The 20,945-nt window shown below is 42.1% G+C and overlaps 2 protein-coding genes and 1 long non-coding RNA gene across 9 annotated transcripts in view; 1 reads left to right on the forward strand and 2 right to left on the reverse strand.

Moving 5' to 3' along the window:
* LOC307219674 overlaps window positions 1-20,945 on the reverse strand; it is a 586,866-nt gene that overhangs the window by 119,861 nt on the left and 446,060 nt on the right. The window lies entirely within an intron of this gene.
* CD226 (CD226 molecule) lies at window positions 1,866-17,936 on the forward strand. Of its 7 annotated transcripts, XR_013840469.1 has the most exons (8): window positions 1,866-1,992; window positions 2,283-2,603; window positions 7,563-7,913; window positions 10,676-10,787; window positions 13,586-13,652; window positions 14,880-14,966; window positions 15,430-17,455; window positions 17,486-17,936. XR_013840469.1 is itself a non-coding variant. In XM_079982981.1 (7 exons), exons 1-7 carry the CDS (start codon window positions 1,881-1,883, stop codon window positions 15,470-15,472), a joined length of 1,104 nt encoding a protein of 367 aa, XP_079839107.1. In that variant the 5' UTR covers window positions 1,866-1,880; the 3' UTR covers window positions 15,473-17,936. The 7 variants fall into 7 exon arrangements, 6 of the variants coding, with proteins under 6 accessions (XP_079839107.1, XP_079839104.1, XP_079839105.1 ...); XM_079982981.1 differs by having other exon boundaries at window positions 14,880-14,977; window positions 15,430-17,936; XM_079982978.1 differs by having other exon boundaries at window positions 15,430-17,936.
* Window positions 11,162-20,945, reverse strand: part of DOK6 (docking protein 6) — a 181,391-nt gene continuing 171,607 nt past the window's right edge. Inside the window, exon 9 of the transcript XR_013840470.1 lies at window positions 11,162-11,179. The gene's annotated coding sequence lies outside the window, so the exon portion shown is untranslated. The remainder of the gene's footprint in view (window positions 11,180-20,945) is intronic.

Genomic DNA, 20,945 nt, shown 5'->3' on the forward strand with positions numbered 1-20,945 from the left:
GCGAAGGATAGACTTGCTAAATATTTATAATTTTATAACACAAAGACGTGATACACTTGCAATTCTGCAGAGATTAAGCCTACCCAAGAGAATAAATGTATGTATTCAAGCTAAATTGGAAAGTTTAGTGCGATTGTTAAGCAAACACCGAAACACCCCTCTTTCCTTTTTAGAATCACATTTGGTATAACACATATTTTCCTTCCGAAGCTAATGAATACAGAGTAAAGATTTTTGTCTCTCAAGTGACAGCGCGGCTTGCTCACTTGGGCCAATATTTTTAGGCTTTATTGATTCAACAAAATTGATGAGGACAAATTGAATTAATGTACCTTTTACTCTGCTAGAGTGGCAAGCCATCCTGCTTAGTAAGACCTTGGCATGGTAAGCATGGAATTAGTAGCAGGCCAAGAATATGCCCTATTAATAGGCACAGTGTCTCGCAGAAAGGGTGGCTGACCTGTGGTCCATGGACCACCCACGTTCCCCCAAGGTGGGGGGATTTTTTTGTAGCCCACAATTCCCCCACCAATTTATTATTTCATAAACATTCTGAAAAATGACTACTACTACCCAGTTGTGATATTTTTGGGCCCTCCCAAGCCCCTCGTTTCTAATTTTTCACATAAAAAATGTTTTCGTTACTGGCTCATCCCATATGTCCTCTGATATAATCATTTAATCCCAAAATGTTTATTTGTGTGATTCTTACCCCCCCCCAAGTTGTCCACTTAAAAAATAATATAATATACTATTTCTTAACTGGCCTGCCCTATGGCCCTGTGGTGTGATTCTGTGTTGATAAAGATTTTTGTGGTTTCCCAAGACCCTGCAAATTTGTCATTTCATGCTCCCCCCATTTTCCCCCAGATCTGCTTTTACATTTGGCCACACCTAATTTGTCCTCCTCCCACCATAGCTTAGCCATGGGTCAATATGGCCTGCAGACCAAATCAGCTTAGCTCCCCCCCGCCCTGCCCGCCCGGCTTTAAAGTGTAGCAATAGATCCCTAACCCAACACCATTAACTACTGAAAATCATTAGCAGTGGGAAAGTAGGCAAGGAGTAATGGGGACAGGGACGGGGACTAAGAAGTTGTACAAAACTGAAACTGACCTGTATCATACCATTGAATACTGGTATTGAAATAACATTGTGAAAAGTGTTTCAACAAGGCAATATGCCAGTGAACAAAAGGTGGGCACTTCGGCAAAGTAACCAAAGAACATAAAGAACTGGAAAGCACTTCTTTCTTTCCTCACATGCACGTGGTGCAAGCAAATGCGAGTCTACTCACAAGCAAGCCCTACTGAATTCAATGAGGCTTACTCCCAGGAAAGTAGAAGTAAGTTTAGTTGAGCTCAGTGGGGCTTATGTATGCACAGATTCCACTTAGACCTCTGAGTGAGTGGGAAAGCAGATGCAACTTGACTGGTAAATCACTTAAACTACTCTTATATTAGTTGAAAATATATTATCTGGAAGTTTATTTAATATTTTTATTAAATCTGCCACTATGCATTTTAAGGCCTTCCACCGCTATGGGGAGCCTTGTCAAGGCCCTCAGCTGTGGCGGAGAAGTGCGACGCACCCCCCACCGCTGTGGAGAGGTACGGCGAGATCCTCTGCTGCCGTAGATATATCAAGCTATCATGATATTTACCTGGTGATATATTGTGATGCTGAAAATCAGCTACCGCTCAGCCCTGCTAACCTGAGCAGCTAGGATGGGTGTGAAAGTAACTTAAATTAAGAAGGGGAGCATCTTAGATTCTCACAGACTTGTCATAGGTCATGCAGACATTTAGTCTCTTTTGCTATTTCTACAAAACTGTGGAAACGGCTTTTCATCTTGCTTACTCATTTCAACAGGATGCACCATGTGGTCAGGAAACAGACACTTAGATGAAGTTTTCGCGTCTGTCTTTTTAGTAGTACTGGAGATGGATTACCTTGCCTTCTTCATTGTTGCTGCTCTGCAATCGTATCAAAGTAAGATAAGTTTCTTAAGTAGCATGCTGGGTGTAATCTCTGGATACCTTGCCTGCAGACTGTATGCGTGTTTTGTAGTTAAGTTCCATAGAAATAATTTCACCCTTTGGAGATCCTTGTTTAGCCTGAGCTTGGTCAACTTGTACTCTGTGTGGATGGTGGAGGGGGGCTGTTGGTTCTGGAAGCATTTAGCTTGATCATTAGATGCTGCAGGTGTTACTGTGGTTCAGAGTTTAATGAAGATAACAGCATTTCCCCCCTCTTCTCTTTCTGTCTTGTTTCTGTCGCAGTTGAAGCAGAACATGTGGATTCTACTGTGAAACTTGCCAGTGCCATGACTCTTGAATGTGTCTTTCCGAAGGCTGCAAATATAGTCCAGATATTTTGGCAGAAGGAGGAACGCAAAGAGAATATTGCAGTCTTCAAACTGCCTGACCAATTGCATATTTTCAGCAGATATAAGGACAGAGTCAGTGTTACTAACGATACCTCAAACATCAAGTCCTTGGTGTTCAATAGCACAACTGGGGAAGATACTGGCTTTTATATATGCTCTTTTCATACTTTCCCGCTTGGGGTTTGGAAAAAGAAAATACAGGTTGTCCAATCAGGTAAGGTAATAGTTTTAAGTACCGCCTTATACATTAATGTAAATTACAGTATACATTATAAATTCAATTTATTAACCTCTTATGATATAATAATAAATAATAAAATCAATGGTAAGTGCAAATCCTACATATCTGTCAGCAAGAAAACATCAGCTGCTATGATTAAAAATAAAATAGGTATTTTCAGGGATGCAGCTGCAATATGAGCAGAGGCGGATTGAGGGGAACGTTACTGGTTTGGTCACACTGGGTGCGGAGCCTCAGGAGTGCCTCAGAGGATGCCACAATGATGGGATGGGATGGAACTCAAGAGGCAGGGGTGGGGCGTGAATATTACCATTGCACAGGGAGTCGCTGAAACTGGAGTTACCAAAGTCCACCATTAATGTAAGTCCTGCAACTCTTGTTCTTGTGACACCGCCCCCTCCCCACTGCTCCGGATACTGGACCAAAGTGGCTCAGAGGCAACCTCCATGTGGAAAAAGGACAAGTAACCATTAATGGAAGCAATATAAAGTGTTTGACCACCTAAAAGAGAATGAATGCATACCTCATAACTAATTTTGTTAAAATATCAGTATCTCCTCTATTCTCCAAATCTTCCTCCACCCCATGGAATTCTGAATTCATGTATGCAGGATTAGAAATGTTTTTGAAACCCTGTGGTGGGAGGGAACAGCTAGAAAAGAGATTTGGCAATGAGAATTGTCAAATGGCAAAAAGAGTTGAGGAAACCCCTTTTCTATCATCTAAATTCCCTCATTCTGACTTTTCTAAATAAAAAAAACCATAACAACTATTGGTCTCCCATATCCCCTTTAAAAATGAACATTTAAATGACTGTGTTTGGCTTACAATGAGAGGAATAGGTCAATCACCCACAAGCACCTTTGCTCTTTCAAGACTGACGCGAGACTTATCTCAATTTTGCTAGTCAGAGACTCAAGAAAACCGAGAACATATAGGTGTTTTGTGGGAAACTGACTAAATCTGTGACTTTTAGTGTACTAATTATCTTCCTCCCAAAGCTATTTTAGCTAAAGAAGAAAAATTGCACTAAGGGAATTGCTGCTTTTGTTGTGTGGCTGTCAGCGGTGAATTACACTAGCTATCCAATTATTCCACCTGCTGCTAGGAGTGTTTAATTGTGGATGCCGCTGTGCGTATGTTACCAACTTGAAGCTAGAAGCCCTTGTTAAATGAACCTTTTATTCGGTGATTTCCTGTCTAGCTTGAAAGTTTTGTTGCCTCTCGTTCTGGACTTTGAATAAGTGAACTTGGACACTGAGTCCCCAGCTCAGATTGTTAATAAGTCCCAGTGAAAAGTTTTCAAAGTGAAGGTTCATATTGTGTCTGCATGTAGAATAAAAAGCAATTAGATGTCCAGTTTGTGAAATTCAGTGGGAATTTGACACTTGCCTCCCATAGCTGATGTCTTCTGATTGGCAGGCGCAATCCCTGTCATGTTGAGTTTAATGAGTTCTGTATTCTCTCTCTTTTCAACTGTAGCCAGAGTAACACAAGAAAGGCCTGCGGAAATGTCATGGCAGTTTTCATCCTCCACAGAGCACATCACACTCCTTTGCAACCAGAGATATTCACGTTGTGTATGAGTGTGCTGAGTTCTTGGTGTTCCAGAAGGTAGCACACAGTAGGTGAATATGAGTCAGTTACAGAGCCTATGGTTTTCACACAATGCCATAGCTTGCGCCTCTGGTTGGGAGATGATTGAAAAGACTCTTCAGTGATAGCACAAGGGTACCATAGAAACACAAGTTTGGAGTGACACAATACCAGAAACATGAGGTTTTCTCACCCTTTATTCTTTTTAAGGGTTGTTATATAACTAAAATGGTTGCCTGCATCAAAGAAGGCAGTAACTGGCCATTAATGAATCAATGAATCAATGATTATTACTAATAATTGTTAGTTTCTACATCAGGCATAGGCAAACTCGACCCTCCAGATGTTTTGGGACTACAACTCCCATCAGCCCTGACCACTGGTCCTGTTAGCTATGGCTGATGGGAATTGTAGTCCCAAAACATCTGGAGGGCCGAGTTTGCCTATGCCTGTTCTACATTAACAAGCTGTGCTGTATAAGCCAGGTTTAAACACACACACACACCTGAGGGAATGGGAGTGGATGGAAAAGGTAGAATAGAGAAACTAAAATTAAATTTCCCAGAAGTCCTCAGTCCTGTAGCCAAGTTGTTATAGGAAAAAGTTGTAATTCTTCCTTTGCTCTGTAGCCTCAAAGCTTGAGCCTTAAACCCTTGTGATTGTAAATGATTGTGACTTGCTCAAGGCTGACTGTGATTTGTTTTGTCCTCTTCCCTCCCTGTCCCTCTTTTATTTTGTGTTGTGTTTTCTAGATTGCAGATATGCAGACAGGGACTACCTTGTTCAGAATGATTGCATTTTTGTGAGGGGTTTTTTTGGGGGGGGAGGGGTGTGTGTGTGTGTGTGTAGGCTGTATGCCCTGAGCCCCTTCTAATTCCTGAATTTAGCAATGGTTAAAATCTAATGGAAAATTCGATTGTTGGAATAGCCAGACAAGTTTGTTGACGTGTTAATGGCCCCCTAATTATGGGTTGTTAGGGTAACAGAGGAAGTGGCTTTGTGCCAGAGGGCAAATGGGTAGCACCCCACCCTCACCTGTTGGTGAGAAGGACAAGGGCCAAGAGACATGCATGTGTGAACTGAGCTAGACACAAGAGACAGGCAGAAGCCTGATAGGGAGAGACATGCTTGATTTCTGCTTGAATCCAAGGCTGTGGCTTTGGGAGAGGCAAGAGTTTCTTGAGGTGTTGATGCTGTAAGCTCCTCCATCATAAGCTTGGGTTGTATACATGTGCAAATAAGCCATATACCCACAGTCTCCAATGTCCTCATTCCAAGGAAACCAAACCCTAGGTAAACCCCTGGGATCTCACACTGCTCAGAGATTAGAACATCATGTACCAGTATGTAGGCAGGTCTGTGAGCCTTTTTGGCCAAGGAGTGTGGAAACAAATGATCTAAATAAACAAAAATAAATAAATAAGGCTGGCACTAGCTGAACAGAATTATGAAACTTGGTTTCTCTCATCTAACATAAAAGCACTGCATCATGCTAAATACATCCTATGTGCTTTATACATTATGACAGATTCAATACTGTTGGAATATGAAGCCAAATAAGCCATCACGTAAAATACGGCAATATGAAAATGGATTGTAAGTGCCAATGACAGCCAAATCTCTATTACCATATGGAAAATCAAAGGGGGGCCACATACAGTATCCAGATAATTTCTACTTTTTTTCATTTTATGAAGTTATAGCTTTATGTGCAATATGTCAGCATTTCAAGTCACTATAATTGCTACATTTTAAAAGGCATTTAAAAAAAGATAGAAAAATGAGGCAGTTATATGACAGAAGGAGAGAAAACGGTCTGTTGCTTACGAAGCCGTAAATCTGAAACTAGGGGAACCTGTGATAGGTAGCCATTAAAATGACACACATTCTTTCAGATGAGTGAGGAACAAGTGGCATGGAAATGCTTGCTATTGTAATGATCTGCTCATGAAGAAACTAAACCGGAGCTGTAGCAGAACAATGAAGAAGAATAATAAAAGCACCTCACCTTTGTAATAGCTCTGTTACTGCATTTATTTTTAATAGCTGCAAAAGATCTCCCTAGCAGGATTCTTGCATGGAACAGGGTGGGTGGGGGGTGGGGGTGGGGAGAGGAATGAATGCTCTTGGAGATGCAAGAAGATTCTTCCCCCACCTCAGTCATTCCTAGCAGCTCCTTGCTTCTTAGAACATCTCTCTGTTAGGCTTCCTGGTGTTCTCTTCCTTCCTGCATTGCTAAAAGCAGGAACATCAGAATGTAATCTCCTTCCTGCAGCTGCACTGTTAGCCTTACATGCACACAAACACACACACACACCAAAGAGAGGGAGGGGGGTAACGTCAGTAGCTAAAAGACAAGACATAGAAGGAGGACAAGTTTTATGGATGCAAGATTCTGTGAGATGATTCGGGATGATGGGACGCCATTTCCAGGAATCTTAGTTCTGTGGGACAGGGAGTCCAGCTGTTGCATTCTGAACTTCTGACTTTGGGCTTCAGGACTGCACGGTCTAGCAACATACTAAAATCTACTAGGTGGATTATGCTATTAAGGACTTGAGCTATTTGACATGATTTAAGGATTGCAAATTCTATTTTTATGATGTTATCCGGTGACGACCTGTTCTTAACCTCAGAACTGTGAAGCATGACTGCATTGCATTTTCTGGAAAATAGTGTATACCCATTATTCAGGAATTCTCCCAGTATTAAGATTCTAACCAAAATGTTGAAAACAACAGCAGGCTTGGATATATTCAGCACAGAAATGAAAGAAAGGCACTATGACTGATACTGCATGTAAAAAAAATAATGAAGCAAACTTGAGAAATCTAAAATTCAATGTTAAAGGTCTCGATTGTTAACAGTTCATCTGGAGCATCTAATTAGACTTCCAGGTTTTATAGCCATTAGCACCTAAGCCAGGGAGGTGTGTGGCAGCATGCATGAAGAACTGCCTTGCCAGAAAGAGGCTGTTCATACCCTCTAAACACAGATAGAAATGATCCACAGTGAAGGAAGGGCTAGATAAATAAAAATTTCAAAACGGGGGGAGGGGGCAGACTTCTAGTAATCTCTGACTGTAACACAGCAGGGGAGATTCAGATCATCTTTCTTGGCTGAGGTGAGGAAAATAAGAGATTTATAATGAAATCCAATGCACATCTACCCTCAAAAGTGAGCTCTACAGACTTCGGTGGGACTTTCTTCCCAAGTAAGCATGCTGCCCAATGAATGAATTGTTTTGCTAAAACAAAATGAGAGGGCGGGGGGTGGTTGTTAAATTTATTATTTTTTTACAAAGTGTTTCTTTTTTCCTCAATTTCTTTTTTTAAGCAGGGGATTTTGAGCCTCAAAACTTGTCATATCATCATATGGTTGCTGAACCAGGAGCAAATGTCAACTTTACCTGTGGGCCTGACCCCGAAACAACACTTTATCAAGTGAAATGGAAAAGGATCTATACAGACCATGTGGACTTCATAGTCCGATGTGATACATCTGGTATAGCAATCTATGGTTCAGATTACGAAGACCGTGTAGTGATAGACTGTGCCGCCCGGGTGGATAGCACAATTGTACTTCGGAATGTCACAGCTTCTGACTCTGGGATGTACAGCTGTTCTTACATTGGGATGAATGGTGCAAATGCCACAGTCTGGACAAAACTGACCATTGATGGCAACAGTAAGTGAAGGGAATTTACAAAATCCTGCAGTTGTTTGTAGAATTATTGTTGTTTGTAGGCATTTGTATTAATTTAAACACAGGTAAAATTAAAGGCTGAATAGTTGTTTTGAAAAGCATTTGCAAGGCAAAGGGAGAGAGAGAAAGAGCAAAAGAGAATGGACCTTAGTTGGGCTTGGCTTGGCTGGATAAAAAATAGCAAGAAAAGAAAAGGATGGATAGGAAAGGATGGAGACGAAAGATTGAAGGTGGGAAATGATAGACACAACCCGCCCCTCTATAACCACCCCCCAGCAATGGTGGTGAAGGAGGGAAGCAGCCAGCAGTCCAGATAAAATGAAGTGATGGAGGGAATCAATTTCCTTCCCCAAGATCTCCTGCTATAAGAGGGTGTTAGAGGATCCAGAAGCACTTATATAGCAATCTTCCTATAAAGAAAATCACCGTCGTCATCATCTACTCCCATCCCATCCAACATACTGTTTTCAACAGTGGTTAGAGTTCCAGATCTCAAGGAGAACTTCCAAGCTTTTTTAACTGAGAATGCTTAGAAACCCCCTTCTGGCCTTTCTGCTCAGCTCTGGAAGATTGGTGTGGATCTCAGGTTCCCATTCAATGTCCAGGAACAACACCTGAACAGGGTGTTATCTGCAGACTTGGCTATTTCACTGCTCCAGGTAGTTTATTCCAGATGAATAGACAGGTTAGTCTGCTATGATTAAATCAATAAAGAAAATTGTCTTAACCTTCAATACATTTGTCACAATAATTTAGGGTGAAATTCCAGCTCCGCACACGAGGCAGGTAACAATTCTTGGGTAGCCGTGGATTTCAACATATTGCTTACCAACCCCTATTTGACTTACAGGGACATGCAGCTATTTTTCCCCACCAGTGTTGTTGCTGCCATACTTTGAATTTGTTCAGGAAAATGATTGATTTCAAACACCTGCTCTTCAACGTGGCCATTTCAATATGTTTGCATCCTCCATCTGGTTTGTGTCACGTGAAGCTGTGTGCTCTCCAGAGGCTGCCTGGCTTTCTGGTGCAAAACTGGATGCTCAGGCTTCAGTGACATTGGGAAGATGTTTGCAAGCTCATTGCATGGCATATTTTAATTGAAAAACAAGCAAGTGGGAGGAAACCACATGAAAGGTGCAACATCTGCTTAGGTGCAAAGTTCTTTTGCCCCATTTGAAAGTGTCTTCATAGTTTCTCACTGTCAGAGACCTCTTCCTGCACAGTGTGTGTGTGTGTGTGTGTGTGCTTAGCAAATGTTGTAAAACCCTTTGTGGCAAGGCGCATGACAAGCGGTTCAAACCACTTGTTAGGTTTTAGTGCGTTGTAAACTGTCGAGCCTGTCAGTGTTTCTCCCATATACCTGAAGTCAGGGCAGTGAAGGTTGAAAGCACTCACCCACAAAAATTTTGGACTCCTGTGAAGAAAAAAGTGTCAATATAAAAGCACTTGCATTTTTTGCCAGTGCTTTAGGGAAATGAACAGACTCCAACACACACTTAATAGTATCCTATCAACCTAGGTAAAGGTAAAGGTACCCCTGCCCGTACGGGCCAGTCTTGACAGACTCTGGGGTTGTGCGCCCATCTCACTTAAGAGGCCAGGGGCCAGCGCTGTCCGGAGACACTTCCGGGTCACGTGGCCAGCGTGACATCGCTGCTCTGGCGAGCCAGAGCCGCACACGGAAACGCCGTTTACCTTCCCGCTGGTAAGCGGTCCCTATTTATCTACTTGCACCCGGAGGTGCTTTCGAACTGCTAGGTTGGCAGGCGCTGGGACCGAGCAGCGGGAGCGCACCCCGCCGCAGGGATTCGAACCGCCGACCTTTCGATCGGCAAGTCCTAGGCGCTGAGGCTTTAACCCACAGCGCCACCTGCGTCCCATCCTATCAACCTACTCCCCTCCAAAGATAGGGCAGATCTAGAAGACAAGTGATGTGTCTCTGACTTGTATACCTTGTTCTTAAGAAATCATGGGTATTTATGCTAGACATGAAATATTGAAAAAGCGCAGAACAGCATAAACTGCTGCAAAGAAGCTAAGAGCTTCCAGGTTCTGGTATTTTTCTAAAAGCTAAATCTGTTGATATTATTTTACTGAGATGCATAGACCCTAAATGAGTATGGTACAAAGGCAATCCGTAGAAGTATGCAGTCAGATGTCTTCAGCTATGTGAACGAAGTCAACCTGAATTGAACCCTTTTCAGACACTGCAATCCCACAAATTGTACTGTTGTTTGTCAGGCACTGGTTCATCATGAACATCTATTTTTGAGCACTTCATGGCTACAAGTTTGGCAGTCAGTGTTCACTCTGAACAAAACAGCAACTAATGTGAGCCTGATTTTCTAAAAATTTTAGAAACAGGTATTCTTACTTAAGCAAGTCCTACATCTGACAAGATAACACAATGAGTCAGGCTGAAGCTCTTGAAGATGAAACATTGGATTATTGATCTCTTCACTGTTTAGAGCTTGTTATGCTTCAGTTAAATTCCAGCAGGGTTTGCAGATTTCACAATATCAGATTAGATTTTCCTCATGCAGCCAGAATTGGAAACCCTGATGAAATGAGCACATGCACACATGGGCTTGCGTGTGCGCGCACACACACTTGTATATTTATTTTGCTCTTCATGATCACAAACTGACTAGAATTTCATTTGACTGTATATCACTCAGAAAATTGTCTTGTTTCTCTTCCTCTTGAGCAATAGTAATAACATTTACCATTTACCTTCCTAGTTTCTTTGGAGAGTCATTCTGATCAGCGTATCTTTGTTATTGCTGGAGCTGCTGCTGTCTTATCATTAATAATGATCCTCATCATTACTGCGCTTATTTGTCATCATAAAAAGTAAGCAAATTGTTCTGTACTCTATCTAATATTTGTTCACTGACTTGATACCTACTTAAAACCTAATCCATATATATGCCTAGCTAAAATTAATGGTGATCTTCAAATTAGCAGTGATGAATGTGCAAACAAATGGATTGAAAAATTCATTTTACTTTTTTATTATATATTTATATACCACTTATTTACCACTTATACGACTTTATATGCCACCTTTTTTGTCTTATGAGCTAAGTGTACATGGTTCCCTCCCCATTTTATCCATATAACAACTCTGTGAGGTAGGTTAGGCCAGTGTTTCCCAACCTTTTTCTTGCCATGGCCCCCTTCTGACCTTTTTTCCTTCCTGTGGCCCCCCATGGACATAGCCGGGGGGGGGGAGCAGCTGCCTCCTATAAGTAAAAATCCACACAAATCAATAGAAATATGAGGTTCTGTCCCCCTCATCAAAAGTCTGCCCCCTAACAAAAATCCTGACTACCTCCATGCCCCCCCCCATCATCCTGCTGGTAGAAAAGGAACTCTTTAAATGTTTTGTTTATAAATAGAACATGTTTTATTGCTTTTTTATAATTTATACAAAATACAATCACATAAAATGATAGGAACATAATGAAATATTGTTGAAGCAGAAAAAACAGAGACTAATAGAGCTGGAAGGGACCCCAAGGGTTATCTTTCTAGTGCAACCTCCTACAATGTAGGAAACTCACCTAAAGCATCTGTGACAATTGGCCATCCAACCTCTGCTCAGAAACCTCCAAGGAAGGAGAGTCCAGAACCTCCCGAGGGAGATTCATCTTCCATGTACAGTGGTACCTTGGGTTACAGACGCTTCAGGTTACAGACTCTGCTAACCCAGAAATAGTGCCTCGGGTTAAGAACTTTGCTTCAGGACAGTGGCGTAGCGTGGGTTGTCAGCACCCGGGGCAAGGCAAGTAATTTGCGCCCCCTAACCCGGGATTTGCGCCCCCTAACCCTATCCCTAACCCTAACCCCCAGATGTTGCGCCCGGTGCGGCCGGCCCCCCCTGCACCCCCCACGCTACGCCACTGCTTCAGGATGAGAACAGAAATTGCGTGGTGGCAGCGGGAGGCCCCATTAGCTAAAGTGGTAACTTAGGTTAGGAACAGTTTCAGATTAAGAACGGACCTCCAGAATGAATTAAGTTCCTAACCCGAGGTACCACTGTATTATAAAAAGTAAACAACACTTATTTGATCCCAGTTATTTGACACAAAGGGGGAAACCTACAGATACTGTCCAAAAGGTGCACAGGGAGTGGTGTATTTATGGGAGAATTTTAAGAAGCAATTGGCCCTCAATGACCTGGGCAAAAAGATCTTGTCATCCGGAGGAGCCCTGGCTGCCTAGATGAAACACTATAGCCCCCCCCCCTTGTCTAGGAGTAAGGTCCACTGAAGTCAGTGAGTAGTCACTTAGCTATTTACAAGATGCAAGTCAGCAGCACCAGACGACTCTGCTCAGCCTGGATGCTGGGGTGGATTGCAGCCCGCACCTTGCAGAGTCAGGCCCAGGCTGCCACCGGGCCCAGCACTGCTGGCAACAACAAGCAGCTCCAGCTCTTCCAGTCCTACCCGTTGCCACCCCACCACCACACTTACCTCACCTAGGGGTCCTGGATCAAAGGCTCTACTGGTCAAAACAAGAGCCTCTGTGATTGCCCTTTTCCACTGGAAACAAACAAGAACTGCTCCAAGAAAACGCATGTGGCAAAAAGGAGCATTAGGTTCTGGTGGGCCACCCCCTTACCTCTTGTGATTGGCCAAGTGGATAATGAGCCAATCAGGATTTTTAAATTTTAAAAAAATGATTTCCCTCCTTTACTTCTCACTTCCCTCTGTGGCCCCCTAGCCTTGTGCTGTGCTCCCCCATTTCTGTGATTTTCATCTGTGCCCCCCCTCCGGAATATCCTGCCCCCCGGGAGCCGTATGGCCCCCGGTTGGGAAACTGCGTTAGGCCAAGAGACAGTGACTGGCCCTAGTCATTCAGAGAGCTCCGTGGCTAAGGGGGGATTTGAACCCTGGTCTCTAGGACTTGGGCTGACCCTTAACCACTTCGCCACACACAGTGGTACCTTGGGTTACATACGCTTCAAGTTACCTTGGGTTACATACGCTTAAAGTTCATGTTACAGACTCTGCTAACCCAGAAATAGTACCTCGGGTTAAGAACTTTGCTTTAGGATGAGAACAAAAATTGTGCTCATGTTACAGACTCTGCTAACCCAGAAATAGTACCTCGGGTTAAGAACTTTGCTTTAGGATGAGAACAGAAAATGTGCTCCGGTGGCGCGGCGGCAGCAGGAGGCCCCATTAGCTAAAGTGGTGCTTCAGGTTAAGAACAGTTTCAGGTTAAGAACGGACCTCCTGAACGAATGAAGTACTTAACCTGAGGTACCACTGTATATGCATGAATGCTCCTTTCTCATTAATTGTCTGATAACCGGCATGGAAGCATTTAGAAAGAGAGAGGTCTTATCCTTCTGATTCCTGTGGAGAAAAAGTGCTTTCCCACTCCTTGATATGAGGCAGTTGCAAATGTAGAAGTGTGACTCAAGCTGGGCTGCAGCTAGTTCCTAGCAGACATACAGAACCTGACTGAACACTTTGATCATCTCATAGGTGAGTGAATGAATAGTTGGTCAGGCATTTAAACGCAAATTTTGCTCAGGGTTTCTACCTTCCAGAAGCCACCTTAATATTTTGCACAGAACCTCAAAATTCCTATGTCCTGGTTGTGGGTCAGTCTAACAACAGCGGTTTTTTATGTGCCAGCAGAAAGAAGAAGAAGAAAAGGATGATGATGATGAAAGCCTTTCGTCTTGCTCACACACAAGCAAATGTAGGTGAAGCCTCCTTTCTTACAGAATATCCTTTTGAGGAGCATCTTCACCATATGCAATAAGTCTAATGGCTGTGCCTCTCAAGCTTTTTGAGTGAAGCAACTTGCCTATTAAAAGCATGGATCACCTTTTGGGGAGGGGAAACAGTTACAACATTTAGGATACTTTTGTATATCATAAAAACAAACTATGGGTTTTGGGCCAGTTGATTTGCTACGTCGTAGGATCACCACTCTGAAAGAGGTATTGTTATTTTAAAAGCAGGGTTCTGAACTTTTAAAGATTTTTATGCTCTGCAGACTAACCAGAGATTTGTTATAACACTTAGCTCAGTTGGTAGAGCATGAGACTCTTGATCTCAGGGTTGTGGGTTCAAGACCCATGTGGGTGAAAGATTCCTGCACTACAGGAGGTTGGGTTAGGTGATCCTCATGGTCCCTTCCAACTCTACAACTCTGTGATTCTGTTTTAAAATATGCTCACAAACCAGGCATTGCTCCTACCTAACCATGGAAGAGCATGGTGATAAGCCACAGGTTGTGGTTAAAAAGAAAATGCCATATGACTTGTTGCGTCCTCCCACCTCCAAAGCAGGCTGAGCTCATCCTGATTCATTCTTAGAATGTGCTTAAACATGTGGCCTTCGATGCTTGGCTAATGTGTATCTACACGACTCTATTAGTCTGTGGGTTTTGTGTTTTTTATTCATCCTTTTCATTTCCAGCAGAGGGAAAGGGGGATCAGTCACTTACAACAGAGAACTCTTTTCCATTCTAGAGTCACTATTAAGCACTGCTGATCTGTGTGCTGATACAGCACTGTTTCTTTCTAATGGCTGGTGGTGTAGGACAGAGGGCATATGAAGAGTGTATTAGGTATGGTCTGTGGAAGTATTGTTTAGGAGATGGTGTCCAACAGCTTCAGGGCCAAGTTGCCAAAGTTTCAATAGGAATTGCTTATCATGTTACATTTCAAAGGCATGGGCTGATATATGATTTCTCAAACATGTGCAAACAGCTTGCATGGATGAATGCATAAGCTGCATCTTAAGTGTTTTATACATTACCACTAACCATGTTAAGGGTAAGCCAAAACCATTTACAGTACCTAGCTTTGTGTTATTTTTTGGGGTCACAAATAGTTCCCATTGTTAGCAGTTATTTGACGTACAACATCTTCTTTGTTTTATTCTGATGCTGGCCTGGTACACTTTGTTCTCTTGCCAGCAAAGGCAAATGAGACTGCAAAGAGTGAAGGCAAATGGGGTGCAGCAGCCAAGAGAACAAGAGATTGACAAGAAGCATCAAAACAAGGTGATCCTTTGGTGAGATGGCCATTTTTCCAGTAATTTGTTCTACTATGTTAATTATAAAGAAAAGAAAAAGGGAGAGCATTTGATGCAGCCCTAATAGGAAGAATAAGGCACTGAGTTCTGTGAATGGTTTTGTGAAGTTTTTCAGCTGTTCTTGGCAAAAGAAACCTATTTGGCCTCTGTTCTCTGCTTTTTTTGTACACCGTAAACTGGATGATGCATGGAGGTTTCTGGCTTGGGGTAAGAGGTAGGACTGGGCCATGGGGTGTTATGCCTCAAACACCCTTCCCAACTCAAGACTTGAAAAGCTGTTTCCAGAATACTCAGTCAGACACAATGTGTATGGGCATTGCAATCAGTGTCCAAAGCCATTACATGCCTCAAATTTGCCTCTGTCGTAAGCATCTCTGATAGGGTGGTAGTCCTCAGTGTTCCTCACTGCTCTCTACTTTTCTCCTCTCTAGCCTTCAAACAAATATGGAAGACCTGGTTGTCAAAGTGCAGTAAATACAAGCAGAGGACAAATGACAGAAGATCCAGTCTATGCCAACTGCACAAATTGCTCACAGAGACATATGTGAACATGACCTCTTGTCTACTATGTGAATGACCTATAGCCAAGGTTCCAACAATTTTTACATTGGGAATGTGACTGGAGAGAGAAAAAACCCATTCCACTACCATTTCACTCATCCATGACTGAAGAAGTCCCACACACATACAATTGAATTGTGTGAAGACTGTAGGTATATACGAAGAGATAATTTACATAGGGGTTAAGAGATTAATAGTTGAGCAAGGAAGACAAATAGGCTGTGATGCGACTTGGAATGTCAGCAGAGCTGCTTTGTGCTAATACAAATTTGAATATAAGTGGACTATTGAAATAAGAGACTGAAAATAGGCTTTAAGTTGTCTTGCAGCCAAGCACTGAGTAGGTCAGATGCCACTTTCCATAACAAAGCTGCTGCTGGCTCCTGGTGAGGTATGTTTCCTCTGGACACAATTCAATATGGACACAAACACACACCCTTCCTTCTGCCCAGAACAGGCAGCCTGAGCAGAAGTTCCTGTCCATTGCTGTAATATGATTACTCAAGCTTGCAGAGAATAGAAAGCAAATGAACAGATGCCAAGTCTTTCCTTTTCTATTGCACCAGTGAAAACAAAAACACATGGACTCTTCCTGTCAACCTCTAGAAAACAATTAGAATAAATTATTGTAAGGTTGAGTTATAGAATCATAGAGTTGGAAGAGACCCCAAGGGTCATCTAGTTCAACACTCTGCAATGCAACTCAAGCATCCATACAGGTGGCCATCCAACCTCTGCTTAAAAACCTCTGGGGAAGAAGAGTCCATAACCTCCCGACAGAGACCGTTCCATTGTCGAACAGCTCTTACTGTCAGAAAGTTCTTCCTGATGTTTAGTCGGAATTTCTTTTCTTGGATCTTGCAGCCATTGGTTCGAGTCCTATGCTCCAGAGTAGGAGAAACAGGCTTGTTCCATGTGACAGCCCTTGAGATATTTGAAGATGGCCATCATATCTCCTCTCAGTCTCTTCTTTTTCAGGTTAAATATACTCAACTCCTTCAACTGTTCCTCATAAGCCTTGGTTTCTAGACCTTTGATCATCTTGGTCACCCTCCTCTGCACATGCTCCAGTTTGTCAATATGAAAACTAGAAATGAAAACTCTAATTGAGAGCAAGAACCATTCATGAATAAGCATGGGGAGGAATGAAAAGAAAGCACTGCTCAAAACACACTTCCTTCAGACATCCAGAATGCCTAAGGCAGGGAAGAGGAACCTGTTGTTCTCCATATGTTGTTGGACTGTACCCAATTATTGCCATTTTCTTCAGTCACCTCTCTGCATTCTGAAATTTCAGCAACATTGCCCGTATGCTTTCAAATGTTATCTTCAAAGCCAAAAGAAATAGCAACATTAAGAAAAAGGAAAGCTGTAGGGATCCAAATGTTGTGTCCAGGATTACAATGTTTCATCTCCTTCAGAAAGGTAAAATCAGACACTGTTGAACTTCAAAATTCACACCACCTTAAAATATAATATGGTGACATATATGGGCTACGTAGTTCCTATTGACATGACTTTAACAGTGCCCACAGACCAGAAATTATAAAGGAGTTAGCCCAATCTCAGTGCTATTAGTTATAACCAGTGGAAATTTAAGGGGCTGTGAAAGATGATCTAGGGCCAGATAAGTAGCAAATATTACCACTATTAGAATCAACTCAGGCATTGCATTCACATGGGAACAAATCCTGTGCTATATCTGTTAAGATCATTAAGTGATCTTTGCTCTAATGCTTAGGAGTTCTCAAGTTCTTCCTGAAACAGAGATAAGTATCTTAATTCTTGAACAATGAGCAGATAGTTTACTGATTAGTGTTACTACCTTGTTTGTTTTTAAAGAGGTATTTTCCTCTAGACTTTTATCACTAAGCATCAGCTCCATTTAATCTATAGGTAATAACAAAAAGAGAGAGAGAGAAAGAGAGAGAGAGAGAGAGAGAGAGAGGAGCTGCTTGTAGCTAAAAGTGTAATTTAAATAGCTATCTCCATAAGGCAGTAATTTTTGAACCAATGAGATGGAGATCAGGAACGTTTTTCCAGCATTACATGGACAGTCTAGGACATTGTGCAGCTTTATTTATTTTACAGCAAAATTAAATGGAATTACAACAGTTAGTTAGTTTGCTTCACCCAGACTTGAAGAGCCTGCCATCATTAGAAACCATCTTTTGGCATCTGTGACTCCTTATCCATGTCACATATGTTACAGTGGATGTTGTTGTGTTTTAGCAAAGAACTCAGGAAATGGAGATGTATTGGAAGTGTGTGCCATAAAACTCTGTTATGTCAATGATGTTCTGTTTTGTCTGACATATCAACTGCATCATCAAATTTACAAAGAATAAGAGTAAAGAAATTTGCAATATTTACCAACGATCAGGAGTTCCATTTGCTAAGTAAATGTCAATGGAGAATGGGCATGCGGCAGCACTTTAGGCAGAGTGTAGAGGCTGCCATGTGTACTACGACATGCTGTGGCACCCATCATTCTCACTCGTGGAGATTGTTAATCACATGGAGGGAAAGGAAGGCTGTGGTGGAGGTTGAAAGGGAGTAGCTGGGGGAATTATCTAAGTAAAAGTGGCTACAGCTATTGCTTAGACCAGTGGTTTTCAACCAGTGTGCTGTTGGCCTGAATAATGGTCAAGGGTGCCGCAGGCAGCACTGGCCCTGGCCCTCTTTCCTTCCCTGCCGCCTCTGATGCCCTCTTGTGCCTCTGCCTCCCAAAGGCTTGCGCAGTTTGTTGCAGCAGCCCCGGCGCCTGCTGCCATCACTGCTGCCTCCCAAGGTGAGTAAGTGCTGGCCTCATGTTCACCTTTGGCCAGTCTCTGTCGGGCTGCTAAGTCTGGGGGAATCCTCTACCCAGGCTGCCAAGGGGCAGCATGAGAAGGCAGCTCTCTTTGGCGTGGGGTGGACAGCTCAGAGACCAAGGGCAGCTGTGGCAGCTGCCCAGAGGACTCCCATGGAGAGGGGAGGGGGGGAGGGAACACTTCACAAGGGTGTGAGGAACTGCCAGCTCTACAGACAAGGGGTGACATAACTGGGCTTCTGAGGCTCGAAGCTCGTTTCCCCACCAAGGAGCCACAGAAAGAATGCAGTTGGTTAAGTTGAGCTGTGGGCTCAGAAAGGTTGGAAACATCTGGCTTAGGCATTTGTACATATGTGGCCATATTTTGTGGACTGGGGAGCATGTAAGAGTGGCTTGATTGGGATCTGCAGACTTGCACAGGACACTGGAGGAAGGTTACCAGTTTCTGGTGATAGCCCAGAAATGTACCTCCTTTTGAAATGCACCCCCGCTCCCCGTCTGTGAATTATGTTGGTACAGCAGTCAGTACACACAGCTGTTTTGTTCCCATATGTAAGGGTATGGCTGTGCTTAGTAATTTGACTTCTACCCAGCTGGAACTTGAAATGCCTTATACTAATTTATTTAAGACTTGAGTTTATAGCTCTTTCATGTAACACAATCAGTGTTTCTGGGGGTTTTTTTGTAGTAGAATAACTTTATACTGGAAGAAAGCGAGCATGTTGTCTAAACAGAATGAAAAGGATTACTGTTGTCTTGTATTTTTTTTAATTAGTTTGCTTTTTATCTAGTAAGCATTCTTTATTTTTTTGTTCATATCTCAGATGCTTCCACAGTCTGTTCTGCTGCAAACTTTTCACATTCAAAGCAGGGGGAGGGGGTAGAGGGGAAATTATACAGCACATCTTAGTATTTGTTTAATCTGGTTTAATTCAAATTTCATAGATGCTTTGGTTCACAGGGAAAACTGGATCATCACATCACACAGAGCAGTGTATTTAATTCTTTCCATTAAATAGAACAGGAAACAACAGTAAATGTACCATTCAGTCAAAAGAGAGCGTCAGTGAACAGTAGCTGAAGGCTGTTTTTAAACCATTAAAAACCACGGCTGCCCTGTACACACTTAAATTACGTTTTGTCCACCACACAACTGGGGATATCAACAGCATCTCATAGAAAAATGTATCACCATGTTTTCAAATTGTTTACATATGATTTTCTTAGAGAACTTTGTCTGCAGAGTGAGATTCTCTTTAAATAGAAGAAGAGGGGGAACTGTTCTAGCTTCACCAAGGCAGTGAAACTGATTCAAAAGCAAACATACAAGGGAAAGTGGAGAGCAGGAATTAAGGAGGCGACCACATGGATCTTGCAATTCTTTAGAAGAATGAGATGAAAAACAGGTAGGCTTTGCTGAAGACTTTCCACTATTTGGCACAGTGAAGAAACAGCAAAGACCAGGCAGGGTAAAGAGGTAAGAACAGCTTTCATGTCACCCCTACCAGCTGTCCATAGCACAAACACACATTTTATCTGGACTAGATAAATGAGAAAAACTACTGTTCCCAGCTTTGTACTTGTGATTGTTAATAGATGTGAGATTTATCCCAAATATATCTCATATCAATGCAATGAAAATTTAGAACATCCATAATGAACAATTACGTGATTAGTGTGATTGTACACATTACTCTCAGCTTTTTGTTTGTAACTCTGTTATTGGTAAGTTTTTTATTGGTCTTGGTTGAAATCAAGATAAAGTCAAGTTCAGTGGATGATCCCAGCAATGTATAACTTACTGACCATAACTGTGGTCACTCAAATCTTTTGGAAATGTTTCATATGTAGAATAGTATTCCAGCTGCAAAAATTATAGTAGTGTGACCATTCAACCATGTCTGTCTGTTTCTGCTTGGGCACTTGGCTTGGCAACCTGCTTGACCTGGAAGAGTAATTTCTAGTCTTGGACAAATGGCTAATTTCAGGGCTGCATTAGACATGCAAGGCTGTGCATTAAATGTACCACATTAAAACTTCAAAATTTATGCTAACGATACTTCTGGTATATGCTGTTGTTTATTTTACTCATCTGCCATACTTATATCCTGGTGCACACTTTTTGTTTTCAGTGCAGAAATTCATTTAAAAGGACAGGTTTCAAAAGAACCTTACGTTCTTTAAGGTGCAACTTAAGAAAACCAAAAGGGTTTCAGTAGCCAATAGGATTGGTGCACAGTTGTCTTTGAAAAATGCCATTTTTACAGGCTATGAATAAGAAAAAGGTATTTCTCCAAGGGCCATTTTATTTGTACATATATCAACAGAAACACAGCTTTGCTTTATTGGCATCTGAATTTTTATGCTTCTACTTGGTTGGTTGCTTTGTTCCTTCCTAGAACTATAGGTGAAGTTGACTGTTCTTGAACTGGAGCTCCTTTTACAATTATTAAAAGTGTGAGAAGTGGGTAGACTGAAGCAGGCTTAAATTACACAGACTTAAGAAAATGTACATATATGTACATATATGGAATGGTGTATGGAGGCAAACCCCATGGAATTTAATGTTACATA

This window comes from Podarcis cretensis (assembly GCF_951804945.1).
Source record: "Podarcis cretensis genome assembly, chromosome: 7".
In the NCBI taxonomy this organism is placed as follows: domain Eukaryota; kingdom Metazoa; phylum Chordata; class Lepidosauria; order Squamata; family Lacertidae; genus Podarcis; species Podarcis cretensis.

Coding starts and splice junctions, on each gene's coding strand:
- CD226 (XM_079982978.1), top strand. CDS start 1,881: ATGTGGTCAGGAAACAGACACTTAGATGAAGTTTTCGCGTCTGTCTTT. Junction 1,993..2,282: donor TGCTCTGCAATCGTATCAAA/GTAAGATAAGTT, acceptor TTTCTGTCGCAG/TTGAAGCAGAACATGTGGAT. Junction 7,914..10,675: donor ACTGACCATTGATGGCAACA/GTAAGTGAAGGG, acceptor TTACCTTCCTAG/TTTCTTTGGAGAGTCATTCT.